Here is a 15,582-nt window from a genome sequence, read left to right as displayed (position 1 = left end):
CGAAGCGGACGCCAGGGAATTCTAAGGTAAGGAAGCTGCAGCTAGAAGTCTATCAGATACTGGTCATTATGAGTTCCCCAGCTACATGATGGCTTCTCTGAATTCTGAGCTGTTTGGTATCAAACATCTCAGAATATTAATCCCTCAGTTACGCCAGTGATGGATTTTTTAATAAATGCACACAGAAGGCACCTCAGTGGTGCCCCCTGAAAACCTACCAACTACAAGTGTGTTGACTGACTGGTCCTGACCAGTTCAGCCAGCACAAGTGTGTTTCTGGCCACCCAAGGTGAGAGCCAGCGCTCTTGAGGGCATGACACAAAATCCTGCACTGGGCAGAGGTGTGACCTTCTCTCCCAGGCAGGAGAGACATTCCAGAGCAGGAAGCTTCAAAGGCCTTGCCAACTTTGTAATGCAACCCAGGTCTCTCTAAATGGCAGAGATGACCAACACCCCCTTTCCTGGCCCCACTTTTGGCAGCAGCACAGGCAGGAAAATTAGTTAAATTAGGCCCACTTCATGCCAGTCCCACCCCTAATGCGGATGAGCTGAAGTGGACGCTAATTTTCAAATTCCTCCATCTTGCTTGGAAGGAATCAGGCCACTAGGGTTAGGGTTATGCCTACTTCCCAGAGAAAGTGCTCATAAGAAGGGTGTAATCACCCTAAAGGTGGGCAGCCTATTGACTACCACCTGGCAGTCCCTAAAATGCCCCTCCATTGAGTATTTAGGTGGCCCCCCTGAACCCTAGAACTCAGATCCTGATGACCAACAAAGTTGAGGAAAAAGAAGAGTTGCACCCGCAGAAAAGGAAAAAAAGAAGAAACAGCTGACCTCGCGGGACTGCCTGCTGACCTCAAAGGACTCTGCCCGAGAAGCCAACCTGTCCAGCCTTCAATAAAGACTGAAGTCTCCCGTGAGCAGCAGACCTGCTCTGCAACAAGAAACTACAAAGAAAAGACTATGCAGCTGCTGGAACCCCAAAGACCCAACACTTGAAGTGACCACTGCACCCGACAGCCATGACCTCAGGTAAAGCCAATTAATAGTGCCAACGCAGGTCCCCAGCTGTCCAGAGAACGAGTTTAGTGTGCTTGTACCCATCTTGGACTTACCCAAGGTGCCTGCAGCCTCTGCATGCAGGCCCCCTCACACTCTCCTGCATCCTTGTATGAGAGGAAACCAGACACCTCCATCAACCACTGCATCTTTCGGCCCTGACCCCATCTGAGGTGGATCACTTGTAATGACGTTTCCTGGCTCCTAAGAGCTCGAGTCCACTCTGGGTCCACCCCTGCCAGACTTCCTGATGATGCCTGCAGCTTCAACATGCCGGACCCCCTGACCCAGAGTGCTCCTGGATAAGAAAGCCTGATGCCTAAAGACACTCCTGCATTCGTCACCTCTGGGCACAGGAGAAGAGGACCAAAGGTGCAACTACGTCCCTAGCACCCCAAGTCTACTAGCTACCTGCTTGTTGTCCCTGACTGGCTTCCTAGCTAGAGCCTGCAGCCTGTTTGTCACGGGGTCCAACACCCAAAAGAGAACCACTGGGCACCCAACGCCTAACTGCACCTCTGCATCCAGCAGCACCAGTCCTACCCGGTGTGACCTGCTGGTGTGGTTCTGATCATGGGAGGGATTTGGAGAGGGAGTTTCTGAAAAGGTAGGGCATATGCCCTTCCTACAATTTGAAGGACCGACATGTCGAACAAAGGCAACCTTGAGCTGCCTCCTAGCTGGTATGCAGGAAGGAGGCGGTCAACTGTTGGTGCTGCAATCTCTGCTATTGTTCCTGGCTCTGTTTTGCTTGAACAAAGGGTTTTGAAGTTGCTGCTGGGTTGTGTGCTCCAACGCTGCCAAAGGTTGAATCCCCTTGAGAGGATGCAAAATTCTGGTAGTGACAGTAGTCCTGTTGAGGCAAACAGAATGAGCTGCAACTCTGCTTGCTTTAAATCTCTCTAAAGAAGTGTGTCTTGTCCTGGAAACAACTCAGCAGCATCAGAACGAAGATCCTTCAGGGCTTCCTTAGTATTATTTGAGAAACCCGATGAAGAAACTCAGGCATGCCAATGAAGGGATACAGAAAACCACACAGCCCTGACAACAGAGATGACTATGTCCAGACAGGCCTTTACAATGTGCTTGGACACATTTTCACCATCATTGCCTGAGAGGACCTCTGCCCAATGAAACATCTCAAACATCGCTTTGAGAAAGAGATGTGAACACAGGGTAGGTCTGAATAGGTATAGTGTACTGAAGTGGCGCTGAGAAAAGCCCAAAGGCCCTGAAGGTACCACTGGAGCTCTAACTGACATTGGCCCGTCATAATATCTACTGGATTGAAAGCCTCAATGCTTGGGGGTAGACTTCCCCCTAGCACTGCACCAAAACTGCAAAACAAATCTTGAGGGAAACTGTCTCAGAAAAAGAAAGAGCTCTGGATCCTTGAAGAGGAACTGACGTCAGTGCTCTGGGATGGTGCTTTATGACTCCAGTGACATCAGCATGGCGTCATTTGCCACATTGACATGGAGTTAGTGCTCTCTACCAGAGTGGGAGCGCTATTGAAATTTCTGAAAACAGCTCTGGTGCCCAGGATATTCTTGGAGTGAGCAATCTGCAAGTATAAATATACAGCAGAGAACCTTTTTATTAAAAAACATTAAGATAAAAAAAACATGTGAAGTAAAGATATAGAAATAGGGTATCTGAACATTTTAAACAAAACTCTTGACTCAGGAACAGTGTTCAGAGGCTCTCACTGGGTGTGCAGAAAATGTTTATTTCAGTTGCGCTTCTGACAGCTTAGATGAGCAGATACTATGGCGTCTACAAAGAGCTTATCTTTAACAAATTGATTTTAAAATATAGTTTGAAGTTGTTCTGGAATAGGCCCCCAGCTACCAGAAAGTATTCAAGCTATCCCGAATCTGGAGGCAGAAACAGTGCAAAACAAAAGTGTCAGGACTGCCAAGCAAGAACCCAAGCATTCTGCAGATAGAAGAATCACTCCCATAATCAGCAATCCATATCAAGAGGTGCCAAATACAGAAGGAGGTAGAGTTATAAAACCTATTGATCACTTACATGCCCAACATCTGCTTTGTCCTTGAACAGCAGAAGCAAAGAATGTCTAATTGTCAGTTGCTACATAGAAATGTCTCCTCGCCAGAACCAATCTCAAACTTTAGTGGAGTGAACTACATCCCAGCATTAACTAAAAGTATGTAAAAAATGTAGCAATATAATCTGTTTCACAGAGTATAAAGGTTTCTCTAGGGCAGGATAATACCCTTTGCAGTACTGAATTTGATGCATCTGTTAGACAATGCGAGCAGGACATTCGTTAATGTGAATCATCTCAAAGCACCTGGTTGATGTTCTCCTAGGCTCATAGTGTAGGGGCACCTAACAGGTAACAGAACATTTCTTAAGTTTTTACATATTTTAAAATAATGCTAGTAAATTTCCACACAGGAAACATTTTAACATATATTGTACCTTGTTTCTGTGGCCGCTGATCAAACGAATGCTATTGTTCTCCACCCAGTTTATGTACCAAAGGGTTCCAGCAGTTGTGCCCACAATTCCCATATCCATTGAATCATCAAAGGAGGCACTGACCAAAGTCCCATCTAGAGTCATCTCATACTCTAAAAAGACTGAGCTGGACCTGCAGGGCAGACAATGAAGTGAAGAGGCAGTCAGAATATGTTAAGTTGAGGAGAAATTAAACTTGTCAACAAAATTGAGTAAAGGACGTGGGCAGTTCCTTAGAAATAGATGTCTAAGTGCCCCACATTTGATCCTGAACTATATTTCCAAAAGAAAATGAGCATGCAACTTTAACAAGAATGGTACTTCTTACATTCCCTTTTCCAGTCAACTCCTTTCCCTTTTTGAAGTAACAAAGCGTAAAAACACTTAGGAGCTGATTACGAATTTGGCGGATGGGAACATTTGACCGCCAAACTCCTGACAGGGTGGCCTCCTCCCTGCCGGACCCCTTATGACTTTCCCACTGGGCTGACGGGTGGAGACCTAGGTTTCTGCAGGTCAGCCCAGTGGGAAAGTGGTGGCAGCATGGTTGCTGGCTCATAATTGAGCTTGTGGCATGGGCAGTGCAGGGGTACCCCTGCTAAGCACCCATGTAATGTGCACTATTTGCACAGCAGACAGTACGCATCAAAAGGGTGGGTAGCAGGGGGCCCCCTGCACTGCCCATGTCACGGGCATGGGCAGTGCAGGGCCCACCTATGGCCCACACCGTCCTGGCTGATTGCAACCTGCACCTACAGTCAGCCCGTCAGATCCCCATTCCCAGCGGAGACGGCTGTACCTTGGCAGTTGGACCATCAGGGTCGTAATGTGGCACAGCAGCGGTCTAGACTGCCACGACGAGTCTGGCAGTCTAATGACCGTCAGGCTCGTAATTAGGCTATCCATCTGGAAAAAGCCTTAGGGATTTATTTACTCCCAACCCACTGTCACTTTAAGAAGTGACTGTTGGTACTCTAGCAGGTCACATTACTCAGTTGGGACAATCTTCTCAAGGCAGGTGAGAAGACCTGATAAAAGAACAATATTTCTGGTGGATACATAACTATTACATGGATGCACGACCTTATGAATACTCCTTTCAGACTTAAGACTGGTTGGAAAACTTTTTCTCCCTAGTAATAACTCTCCAGGTCAGCCAGGTGACGTTACAAGGCTCAAGATATGAGACCACCTTTGGACATGACATTACCAGGGTAGGTGCTATATCAGGTACTAACGGGAGTGCTAGCATCGGTTCCTGGCATTTTTTTGGCACCACATCAAGGAACCAAGAGGTATGACAGTAACAAATGTAGCCATAATATTTTTGCATATCTGTGAATATTATTCATCACAACACTAGCTTATTAGAGAGACCAGTGAGGAATTTATGGAATGTTCTGTATCCACCAGTAGGCAAAATTGCTTACCTGTAATCCTAGTTCTCTTCCAGAGGAATCCTCATCAAAGTCATAAGCACTGAATAGTCCCACCTACCTGCGGGGACCACACACACACACACACACACACACACACACGGAGGAGCGGGCAGAGCCTAGGACAGTGAGCGCTTCAAAGAGATGAGGTGTTTACCGCTGACCCGTCCTTCACCAGTCATTGACCGGAAGAGGCCCGGCTGGGCCATCCCTCTTAGATCCGGTACAGTGGGTTAGTGATTGACTTTATTGACTCTTGCACAACGTCTATCAAATTTGACCTCCACGGTGAAGAGAAGCTTCCTTCCCTCCTATGAGAAATTACCACTCTAAATAGTGGCCGTAGTTGACTTGTAGTTCTCCTGAGAGGCCCCTCTTGGCAAACTGTGGAGGATGGGCAGGAGAAGGGCCCTGCAAAATGGGGATCAGTGTGGGGGAGGGAAGGGAAAATCTAATTCAATGGTGGATTCCTTTCTTGCTAGAGCAGTTGGGGTTGTTACTAAGGAGATTGATTCGGCAGAGAGGAGACTCTCACTGGAGATGGGCGATTGGCAGCAAGTCTGTATAGAAAATGGGGCTCTGGGGTCCTCTGAAGATGAGGATGGACTCTTAAGGATAGGGCAGGGGGATCTGCCCAAAAACCCACTGCCAGTAGAAACAGGGGTAAAGGGAATGGTTGGAACAATAAGGAAGAGTAAGAGGCTTCAGATGGTTTCCCTTCCTGGCAGCAGTAGCCTTCATTTGAAAAAGAAAAAGACACTGAAGAAACTTGGGAAAAATTAAAACCGCCCTGGTCTGCTAATCTGAATGCCTCGGGTTCTGCGGATGGCACTAGCTTCAGTCAGTGCCCGGATCTTGGTGTAGAAAATCTACTGATGACGTTCAAGGAAATGATTGAGGCCAGTACGGGCCCGGTCATGGAGACATTGCAGGCGCTTGAAAATGCAGTTTCCCTGTTGATTGGGAAGGAGAGGTTTAGTTCAGTCCCAGTCAAGGGTGGCCTTCTGGATCCTAGGCATCAAAGACAATTGTCTGAGGGGGAATTTCTACATGAGGGAAACCCTAGAGCCCTGGAAAGAGATGCGGCAACCCACAAGCTTCTCAAATTGTGTGGAGGCTGCCTCGGTTGACTCATCTGCAGTTGTAAGGGTAAATCACAGGTTGAGAGACAGAAGGTCAACTGGAAGCAGGCACACAGACAATGTGGTGGTGTCTCAAGAAAGTAGTGAGGTTCAAAATTTGCATCTGGAGAAAGGTTCTCCACCTGTCTGTTTGGAGCTCCCTCTGGCCTGCGCCCCTTATGTGGTGGTGCTTACAGACGTTCCTTTCCTTAGCGCCAGGAACAAGTGAATCCATGGACCAACTAAAAAATAAGACTTGTCACTGGCTGAGCAAAAACTGTGATTTTGTTTGCAAGGATTTTAGGGATATCTTGTTTGTTAGAAGAATTGATTGGGTCAGGCCTCGGATAAAGGATGGAAATGGGGATTGTATTATTGTAAATTCTAGATATCCAGGTATGGCCCAACGTGTCCTCTAGACACAATGTTTCGTATCCCAGATGAAGGGAAAGATTGGTATGGTCCCTTTGGGTTTCTTTTATAATCATACTCGGCAGATTGTTGATTTTCCAACGAGGAATTCAAATTTATGTTAGGGTGACTTACAGCCAACTAGCCTGGGTAATGGTCCTATTAGTTTTCCAGATCTGGAGTGGGTGGATTGACATTATGTATGGAGACCTTCAGTGGGTGTGATAGAACACCCAAATGTTACTATGAACGTGGAAGGTCAGGGTGGAATGACCGCAAAGTGCTGTCTTATTTCATGGAATGTAGCAGGGTATGACACTAAGCTATTAGATTGTAAATAGATAATGTTTTTGGTACATTCTGATTTTATCTTACTTCAAGAACAAGAAACTTGGTCAGATGGGCTGGCAGTCTCGGATGGATATCAAAGGTTTGCAGTCCCGGCCGTGCGGGCTCAAGGAGGAAACCCTAAAGGGGGTCTAGTTACCCTAATCCGATTCTCTAAAATAGCGAGAGCACATCAAATTACCTGAAAACATCAGGGTTTTTAATTGTCTGGGTAGTCCTTCCAAATATATTTATTGTCCTGCTGGTAAACTTCTATAATGCTGTTTGAGACTCTGGCTGTCAAGTGTAGTTTGGAGGGGTTTTGTTTGGAGTTCTGTGCTGTTGTGTCAGAGGATTTTAATGCCAAAATAGGGCGGCATAGTAATGTGGTGAATCTTTTTTGAGCAGGATTATGAGATATATACAGCTGAGGGATTACAGGACCCAAAAGGTAGGGACCTGATAAAAGGCCTGCGGAGTTTGGGTCTTCTGAATACATGCAAACTGGAAGTAGTAGGTACACACCAGATCCCAACTTTTGTAGGCAGAGGGTCTGGAACGACAATTGACTACATCTTTGTGTCCCCATTTCTAAAATATTTGGTTATACATGGTGAGGTCGTACAGCAGTATGTTAGTGTTCATAACCCTCTCACGATTTTCTTTAACTTCCCTGAGATCTTACGCAAACTAGTGTGGGGAGGGCCAGTCTCGCTGAGAACTAAAGATCAGGGTAGGAGACTTGGATGGAGACAGGTAAATATCCAGCAAGTAGTAGAGAGGATGGTGGGAAAAATCTAAATCTGATTACAGGAACTCTTGGCTGAATCCCCCAGATCAGGGGAAGTCAAGGATGCCATGCTCAGAGTAAATGTAGCATTTAAAGAATGTATGATTTTAGCTGCCTCGACCTCTTGTAAGTACCAGGGTGGATGGTTCAGCAAGCCCTGTTATGAGGCAAAGAAATCTCTGAGGAGGGCACTAAATGAACATCCAAGAGATAAGGCCCATGTAAGAGATGCGAGGGCTCATTACAAAATCGTTCTGAAGGCTAGGAAGCAACAGCTCAAGGAGCTGGCCTGGGAGGAATTGGAATGTGCATCATACTACAGGAACCCAGGCCTGTTCTGGAAGGTTGTAAATAGGGGTTCCATTGAGACAAACATCTGAGGGTTTGGGCTGTAATATTGCCCCTGAGGTTTGGGTGAGCCACTTTTGGAGGATTTGTTTGGGAAGCCCCTTAGGAAAGGAAATAGGTAAACAGTATGGCAATCCCCCTATTTTAGCTATTAGGTTTACACTTGAAGAGGTGAGAGAGGCCATAAAGGCCCGGGCCCCGACTACCTTGGGCAATGGATCTGTACAAACACTGTCCTCAGTTGTGGGCACCTATTTTGCTCAATGTCCTCAATGCAGCAGTTAGTGCAGGAATCCCTGATACTTGGAGATCAGCATGTATTATACCGGTCTATAAAAAGGGCAATCAAAATGACCCAAAGTCGTATCGCTCAATCTCACTTCTTGATTCCTCAGCAGAAATTCTGGGTCAGAATATCTTAAGGCGTATTGCGGATTGGATGTCTGAAAATGCAATTCTGAGCAGGGTGCAATATGGTTTTAGGGAAGGGCTTGGTACCCAGGAGCAATGTTTAAATCTGCTTATGCTGATTGGCAAATATACGCACACTAAGAGGGGTACTTTGTATCTTGCTTTTATGGCTCTTAGCTGCACCTTTGATAAGGTTAATCGGAGTAAGCTGTGGGAAAGTTTAACCAGGTTGGGCATGGATCCCCAAATCGTGGAGCTGCTTCGCTATCTCCACCTAGGAATAAATGCAAATGTGAGGGTTGGGCCTAATGTGGAATGCACAGATTCGTTTGAGCTTAATAGGGGTGTACGCCAGGGGTGTGTTTTGGCTCCTACCCTTTTCCTTATATACAAAAATGGGCTGTATGATTTTCTAGTTCAATTATGTAAGGATGCTCCTAAAATCAATGGCAAGAGTGTCGCGGTACTGATGTATGCTGACGATGCAGTTCTTATGGCCCACACCATGAATGGACTCCGTGAGGCGGTCAAAGCATATGAAACGTTTATGTCAGCCCTAGATTTAGAGATAAATTGCAGTAAATCACATTTTATGGTGTATGGCAAACCGCTGAGTAGGGTGGGAGGGCTGAAGATAAATGATCAAGTAATTAGTAAGGTACAGGAATTCCCCTATCTAGGGGTAAATTTGGATAAGCGCACCTGAAAATCCGGTATCTCTAGGAGAGGGATGGTTTTTTAATGTCACAGTAGGTGCCACGTTTGAGTTTGCTGCAAGGGTGGGAAATAAACCTCTCAAGCCCCTGCTTGAAGTATAAAGGCGCAAATGTCTCCCAGTTTTGCTGTATGGGGCACCACTTTGGGGCTATACAGAAAATAGGGCTCCTGTGATAGAGGAATATCGCTTCTGTAGAAGGCTGCTAGGAGTTGGCCAAAACACCTCTGGTTTTTGTTTGCATGCTGAATTGGATTTAGATTTTATAGAAGATGCCATCAAGATTGCTCCTTTCTTGTTGTGGATTTCTATTTGGACTAATATGTTCGCTTCTTTAAACAGAGAAATCCTGTGGGATTGCATGCTATGTGTGATCATGCGAAGGATATTCCCTGGTTGGTATATATAAGAAAAATTTGCCATTGCACTTGGGCATTTAGATATGTTTGATGCACCTGAGGGTTTATCCAGCTCTGACAAACGTTGGGCAAAGGAGAATTTCTTTAAAATCTCACGGTGCAAGAGGGAGGAGGAGGAATTAAGGAAAATAAATCAGTGAGGGATTTTATAATGTTAAAGATGGGGGTGGGCCCAGAGGCGTACCTCTTGGTGATAAATGTCAGAGAAAGGACTCTCATTTTGTGATTCCATTTGGGGGTAATTAGAAGTAATTTGTGTGTTCCGTTAGGCCAGTTTGATCACAAAATCCAGAAAATTGTGCCCCTGTGATGGTGTTTCCTTACAGACTCTAATTCATTTTGCTCTGTTCTGTGATTTTTATGCTCCCTTTAGGCGACATTATTTACTTCCCTTGCTGAGGTCTAGGGGTTTTGTGCAATATCGCCCAGCTTTTTCATGGCTGCGTATGGTTTCTGATGTGCTGGTGTGCCGGGGGTAGGATCTTTTCTAAAGGGAGCTATAACCTGGCGGAACAGTTAATCATTTTTAAGAGTTTTTACAAACTTTTACCCTTATTGAATTATTAATTGAGCAATGAAATTTTGAATGTAATTTTTAAATGTGTTAAAGTTACTAGCAGTCCGTGAGGAGATAGACTTGGTGGTTTAATGCAATTCTTTTTTAAACTCTGTTTAAAAGTATTTATTGGGAAGAATAGTTGTTACACTGTAATTTTGGTAGGGATTTTTCCTTTTCTTTTTAATAATTATTGTTACTGTTATGCGATGTGCTGTTTATCTGTTTTTATGGTTGATAATTTTTTAACCGAATAAAGTGTTTTGATGATATATATATATATATATATATATATATATATATATACACACACACACACACACACACACACACACACAGTCTATAATAAAACCCTAAAAATGTCTAAAGTACATTGAATTTTCATTTTAGATCAATAGGTAATCAGCAGATTATTTAATTTAAACAAAAAAAAAGAGCACATCTCTGTTTCACAACCTTTATTTAAAAGGAAAATGAAAGGGAATGTGTGACATTTTTCGCCAATAGGCTGTCACTGAAAGTGTCTCTGAAGCAAACTCTTAATGTCTAGACGTTTCACAAGATACTTTTTAATCATTTACACTTTGAGCACAGGGACAACGGTACAATGCATTACTGTTAACAGGAACTGTTTTATGTTAAGACATTATTTTCTTTATATTTTTTGATTTGTGGTGGGGTTCTTAGGCATCAGTAAATCACACACCATTATGAGTTGTCTATTTGAATGTGCTAGCCCCATCTGCCATTTTGACAAGGTAGCTCGCTAGTTCTCAATCTTATCAGCCTCTGCAGACTGATTTACCCCCATTAAAAAAATGTTGCAACATAGCTCAGGTGAGATCTCTGGGAAATTCTGTAATTTATATCTTTTTATTTTCTAATACCTCAGGAATCTGCTTTGAACTCTCTGCTAAAATTTTAAAATAGCATAACCTAATTAATGTGGATTGTGACAGCAGTTTTTATCTTCTCCTCATGTAGACCCTCATTATGACTTCAGTGGTCAAAACAGTTGACCGCCAAAGTCACGCCACCAGGAGACCACCAGTGATGGCGGTCTTGAGGCCGCCATATTATGACTCCTAGGAGCTCTCTGCCATAAATTGCGCGGAGAGCTGCCAGCAGCCATACTGGCAGTCTAGTGGAGGTTGCTCCGCTGGCACTGCCGCGTCATCACAACACCGCCTGCCGCATTACAACTTTGTAATCGGCGTGGCAGTGTTTTGTTGACGGAGCAGTGCCAGCGGAGCAGGCCCCATGGACGCCATTCCCTTCCGGTGGACTACCAGGTAAGGTGATCGACCGACAGGGGAGGGGGGGGGTGTTGAGTGCTGTGTGCGTGAATGGGGGTGTGTGTGCGTGTTTGTGAATGGAGGGGGTGGGGGTGTTGTGTGTGTTTGTGTGTGTGTGTGCAAGTGTCGGTGTGCTTGTGTGAATGAGTGTATGCGGGGGATTGGGGAGTGTTGTGGCTGTGTGTGTGGATGTGTGTGAATGAGTGCGCGTGTATGTGTGCGTGTTTGTGTGTGTATGTCTGTATGTGCAGTGTGTGTGCGTGGATTGGGGAGGTTGGTACCGGGACTGGGGGTCAGTCCAGGTATCTGGGGGACGTCGTTGCTTGGGCGGGGTGGGAGCTCCTGATGGGGTCAGGGGTGGGGGGGGAGCTCCTACAGGTAGGGGGGATTGGGAAGTCCTGTAGGGTCAACAGGAATTAGTATTCCTGTTGCCCGTATCCTTACTGCCTGAGATTTCGTGGCGGGGCTGCCACCACAGAATGCCTGGCGGTAAGGATACTCAAAATACCACAGGCGGTGTTAGGTGGACCGCCGGGCTGAAGGTGGTCAACCTTCGGCCAGGCGGTCCTGCCCCCCTGGCTGGCAATGCAGCCAGTTCACTTCCCTTGTCATATTTGCCGGTCCTGCACCACCAAGCTGTCGGCGGTCTTGCCGCTGGCGTGGTGGGGCAGGACTGCAAGGGTCATAATGACCCCCATAGTGTTTCTGAAGTGAACTCTTCTATTGCCTGAATGTTTCACAAGATACTTACTGATCCATTAACACTTTGACTACAGGGATAACATTAGCCGTCCCTAATATTAATAAAGAATTCTTTCTTTTTTTTTTTTTTACTAATGTGTTTTATTCTCAGTGTATTTTAATTCTTGGTGGACTCTGTGTCCCTTAAATCAGCTAGAGTTCTAGTAGGTCCCTTAGGATATAACTGCACGCACCCATCTGCCTTTTTGATTAGGCAGTGCTCTTGTTTTTATTCCTACAGGCATGTGCAGGCCACCTGAGCTCCATTTCAGGGAGACTGCCAAGCTGCTGGCTGGGCACATTGGCCATTTTATGTACTCCATATCTCCTTATGGTTATACTTCAATGTTCACATCTAATGGCGCCTTCATGCTGCCCCCTTGATCGACTAGGTGCTGCCAGCCTTAGCATCGATAGGCATTAGGGCGACTATTCCTCCTCCCACTCCTCACACCATTGACTTCTTTAAACACAGAATAGAATCTTGGGAGTGATAGTCAAAAGAAGAAGGATCCAAGGATGTTCAGTGACAGTCCTAAAGTTCAGCCTACCAAAAAAACATATTTAATTTTCTCATCTATCAACAATGAGATTTACACTTTATCATGGAGACCTGGCTAAACAATGCATCCGCCTCAGACTTTGAACTAGAGATCTCAGATGGGTGTAAGATTATCCATGTTGACGGAAAAATGGCACGGTAGGTAGAGTTTCAGTCATAAAAGGAGTAGGGAGGAGTTAAGGGAGGGTTAAAGAGGTGTGTAGGGAGGAATACACACGCACCCACAAAAGAGTAAGCCAAAAAGGGCCCAAAATTGTTGTACATGTATTCCAGTTCAAAGCTGGATTAAATTCAGCATCACACATGCCCAACCACTTGCAGTCCAGCACCTTCTCACAGAAAAGAATGGCTGTAGGGACTTAAAAATAATGTTAAGATAAAAAAATTGTTTAAACAATTTAAAATTATAAAGACATTTCAATTATTGTTAAAGACAAATAACTAAAACAATTGTTATTTTAAAATAATTAGATTTTTTTTTAATTTAGTTTAAAAATTATTGTGCCAATAATATTTATTCAAAAGAGAACTCACTTTTTGAATTTTATATAGCACTTAATTTCAATATATAATAAAAAATTACTTTAGGTGTGAATGTTGTTTTTTAATTTAACCTTAAAAAAATATATTTTTTTAAATGCAATAAATTTAAAATAATCAAGTTTTTAAATGTAAATAATGAATGCAGTGACTTTTTTATGTTCTTCTATATTTAAAACAGATATATTAAATTAATTAATATTAATATTTAATCCTTTGGTGGGGCGTGGCCAAGCAAGATGGTCGGTGGGATGCTCTTCTAGGAAGCTCTCCACCGCCCCGGCATGAGCTTGCATTTATCCTGATGTGCCTGGGGATTTGAGTGCCTCCCTAGGTGGGGATGGTTGTCCCAACCCTTGCAGCAGCTTGGACTCCCCCATTGTGAGGTTCGGGGGCTCGCGGCTCCGGCAGTGACTGAGGCCTGGCCCGGGCCCCGTGGTGTTCGGCGGCCCGGGAGAGAGTCTGGGGAGCTGCATCTCGCCTCACCTGGCTTCCCTGCAGCCCTGGTTGGACCCCGCACGGATGGTGTGTCCGGCCGGTACAGCGGGCCGGGGGCTGCCCTAGGGATTCTGAGCGGTGCTGTGGATCAGGATGAGGACGGACCTGAAAGTGGACTGCAGGGCCTGGGCTGGGGAGGGCACTTCCCCCACGCCCTTCCTCCTGGTTGGCCAATGTATATTTGATTTCGTATGAATGTGAACTGAGATACGCTGGTGACGGAGTGCAGACCATACACTATATTGGGGTAGAGTTCAATTGTTTCGCCTAGAGTGAGTGGAACCCAGTGAAGTTGCGGATCATTAGCATGCTCAACAGACCTAGATGTGAATGGTGCCTCCCTGCCCATTGTTGGCATCTCTGGGGGAGCACTGAACCTGGATTTGGATTGACTGTGGGGAGACGCATTCCAAGAGTACTCAAAGCTTGGTGCCACAGACCGGGTGCGGCAGCAACGCACTTCATCTGACCATTTTCCCCTGGTGGGTGGCAAGATGAGGCGGCACAGGCAGACGGCCATGTCGCAGGGGAACATCATAGTGCAATACACCACTCCTACTCCATTGCCATGGTGCCAGACGTGACTGGGTGAGTCCTGCGATGACCTGGGCACGCCTGTCAATGTGGAGGAACCGTCTCGTGCTGAGCTTCTTGCAGCAATTCAGGGCTCGAGGGTTGCCCTTGAGGGGAAAATAGAGACAGTTACTGTGGAGGTGAACCTTCTCCGGGCGGACCTCCGGAAGGTATCTGATAAGGTCAAAGTAGCGGAGGGGTCTATTTTTGGAGTTACAGACGGAGGTTGACACTCCTCAGAAGCAGATGGCACAGGTCGTTAGGAGGACCTGGCATTGTAAATCTGCTAACTTCCCCTCCCATTTGTTGAAATCTTGTTCCAATTGTCTGCACACCCCACATGTGGTGCCTATGCACACTCCTCTCAGAACGGTTTTCACTGCCTCCCACTCGATCCCATCTGTTTGCCATGGTACCCCAATTCATGTCCATGTAGTCCTTAATTGTAACTGCCATTTTTTCACGACACGCAGCATCTGTCAGAAAATTTGGGGGCATGCGCCAGCTACTTGTCTCCCAGATACTCATCTGACACCAGTGGGCCAGCATGTGACACTGTTTCCAAATGCTCTGCCAGTACTCTCAAGATATCCCTGCGATTGGTAACCTGTGCACCTGCAGCATTCTGAATATTCAAGATGGGGGAGATTCCACTTCACGCTTTAGGATCCATGCCAGCAACTTGCCGGATTTGTCCCCCTCCCTGTGTACCCGCTGTCTATACGATCTAAGTGTTAGCTTATCCAGTGTCTCTCAACACCTACTGACTTCCCTATGCAATCCAATCTGCTCTCTTTCCGTCTCCCTCGTTAGAAGGGCCTGGCATTGTATAACTACTAACTTCCCCTCCTATTTCTTGAGTTTTTGTTCCAATTGTCTGTGTACCCCACAGGTGGTGTCTATACACAGTCCTCCCAGAACAGCTTTCATTGCCTCCCACTTCGTCCCTCTGGTTGCTGTGGCACCCCAATTCATGTCCATGTACTCCTTAATATCAACTGCCATGTTTGCACGACAGGCAGCGTCTGTCAGAAAATCTGGGGGCATGCACCACCTACGTGTCACCATGCCATCCGATCCCCATCCCAGCTGCATCAATACCGGTGCAAGATCAGATACAAACCTCCCCATATGTGTTATATCCAATACTTGCAAGCAATTCAGGCCCCCAGGAGGAATGGGTCCAAACGGCTATATGTGTTAATGCGTCTTAGAGTCATAGATTTATAGACAGCAGCTACACACGGAGGGGGACAAATCCGGCAGGTTGCTGGCAAGAAACCTAAAGTGTGA

At 45.7% G+C, this 15,582-nt stretch overlaps 1 protein-coding gene across 3 annotated transcripts in view; it reads right to left on the bottom strand.

Annotated features, from left to right (window-relative positions):
- The window catches only part of WDR90 (WD repeat domain 90), a 1,338,149-nt gene that overhangs the window by 446,097 nt on the left and 876,470 nt on the right, over nt 1-15,582 (bottom strand). For all 3 annotated transcript variants that reach the window (XM_069210679.1, XM_069210680.1, XM_069210681.1), the window contains one exon: nt 3,508-3,679. In XM_069210679.1, the coding sequence (XP_069066780.1) occupies nt 3,508-3,679 (172 nt within the window). The remainder of the gene's footprint in view (nt 1-3,507; nt 3,680-15,582) is intronic.

This window comes from Pleurodeles waltl, chromosome 10 (assembly GCF_031143425.1).
Source record: "Pleurodeles waltl isolate 20211129_DDA chromosome 10, aPleWal1.hap1.20221129, whole genome shotgun sequence".
In the NCBI taxonomy this organism is placed as follows: Eukaryota; Metazoa; Chordata; class Amphibia; order Caudata; family Salamandridae; genus Pleurodeles; species Pleurodeles waltl.
The sequence above is the reverse complement of the archived record's forward strand: the minus strand, read 5'-3'. Positions and strand labels throughout refer to the sequence as shown.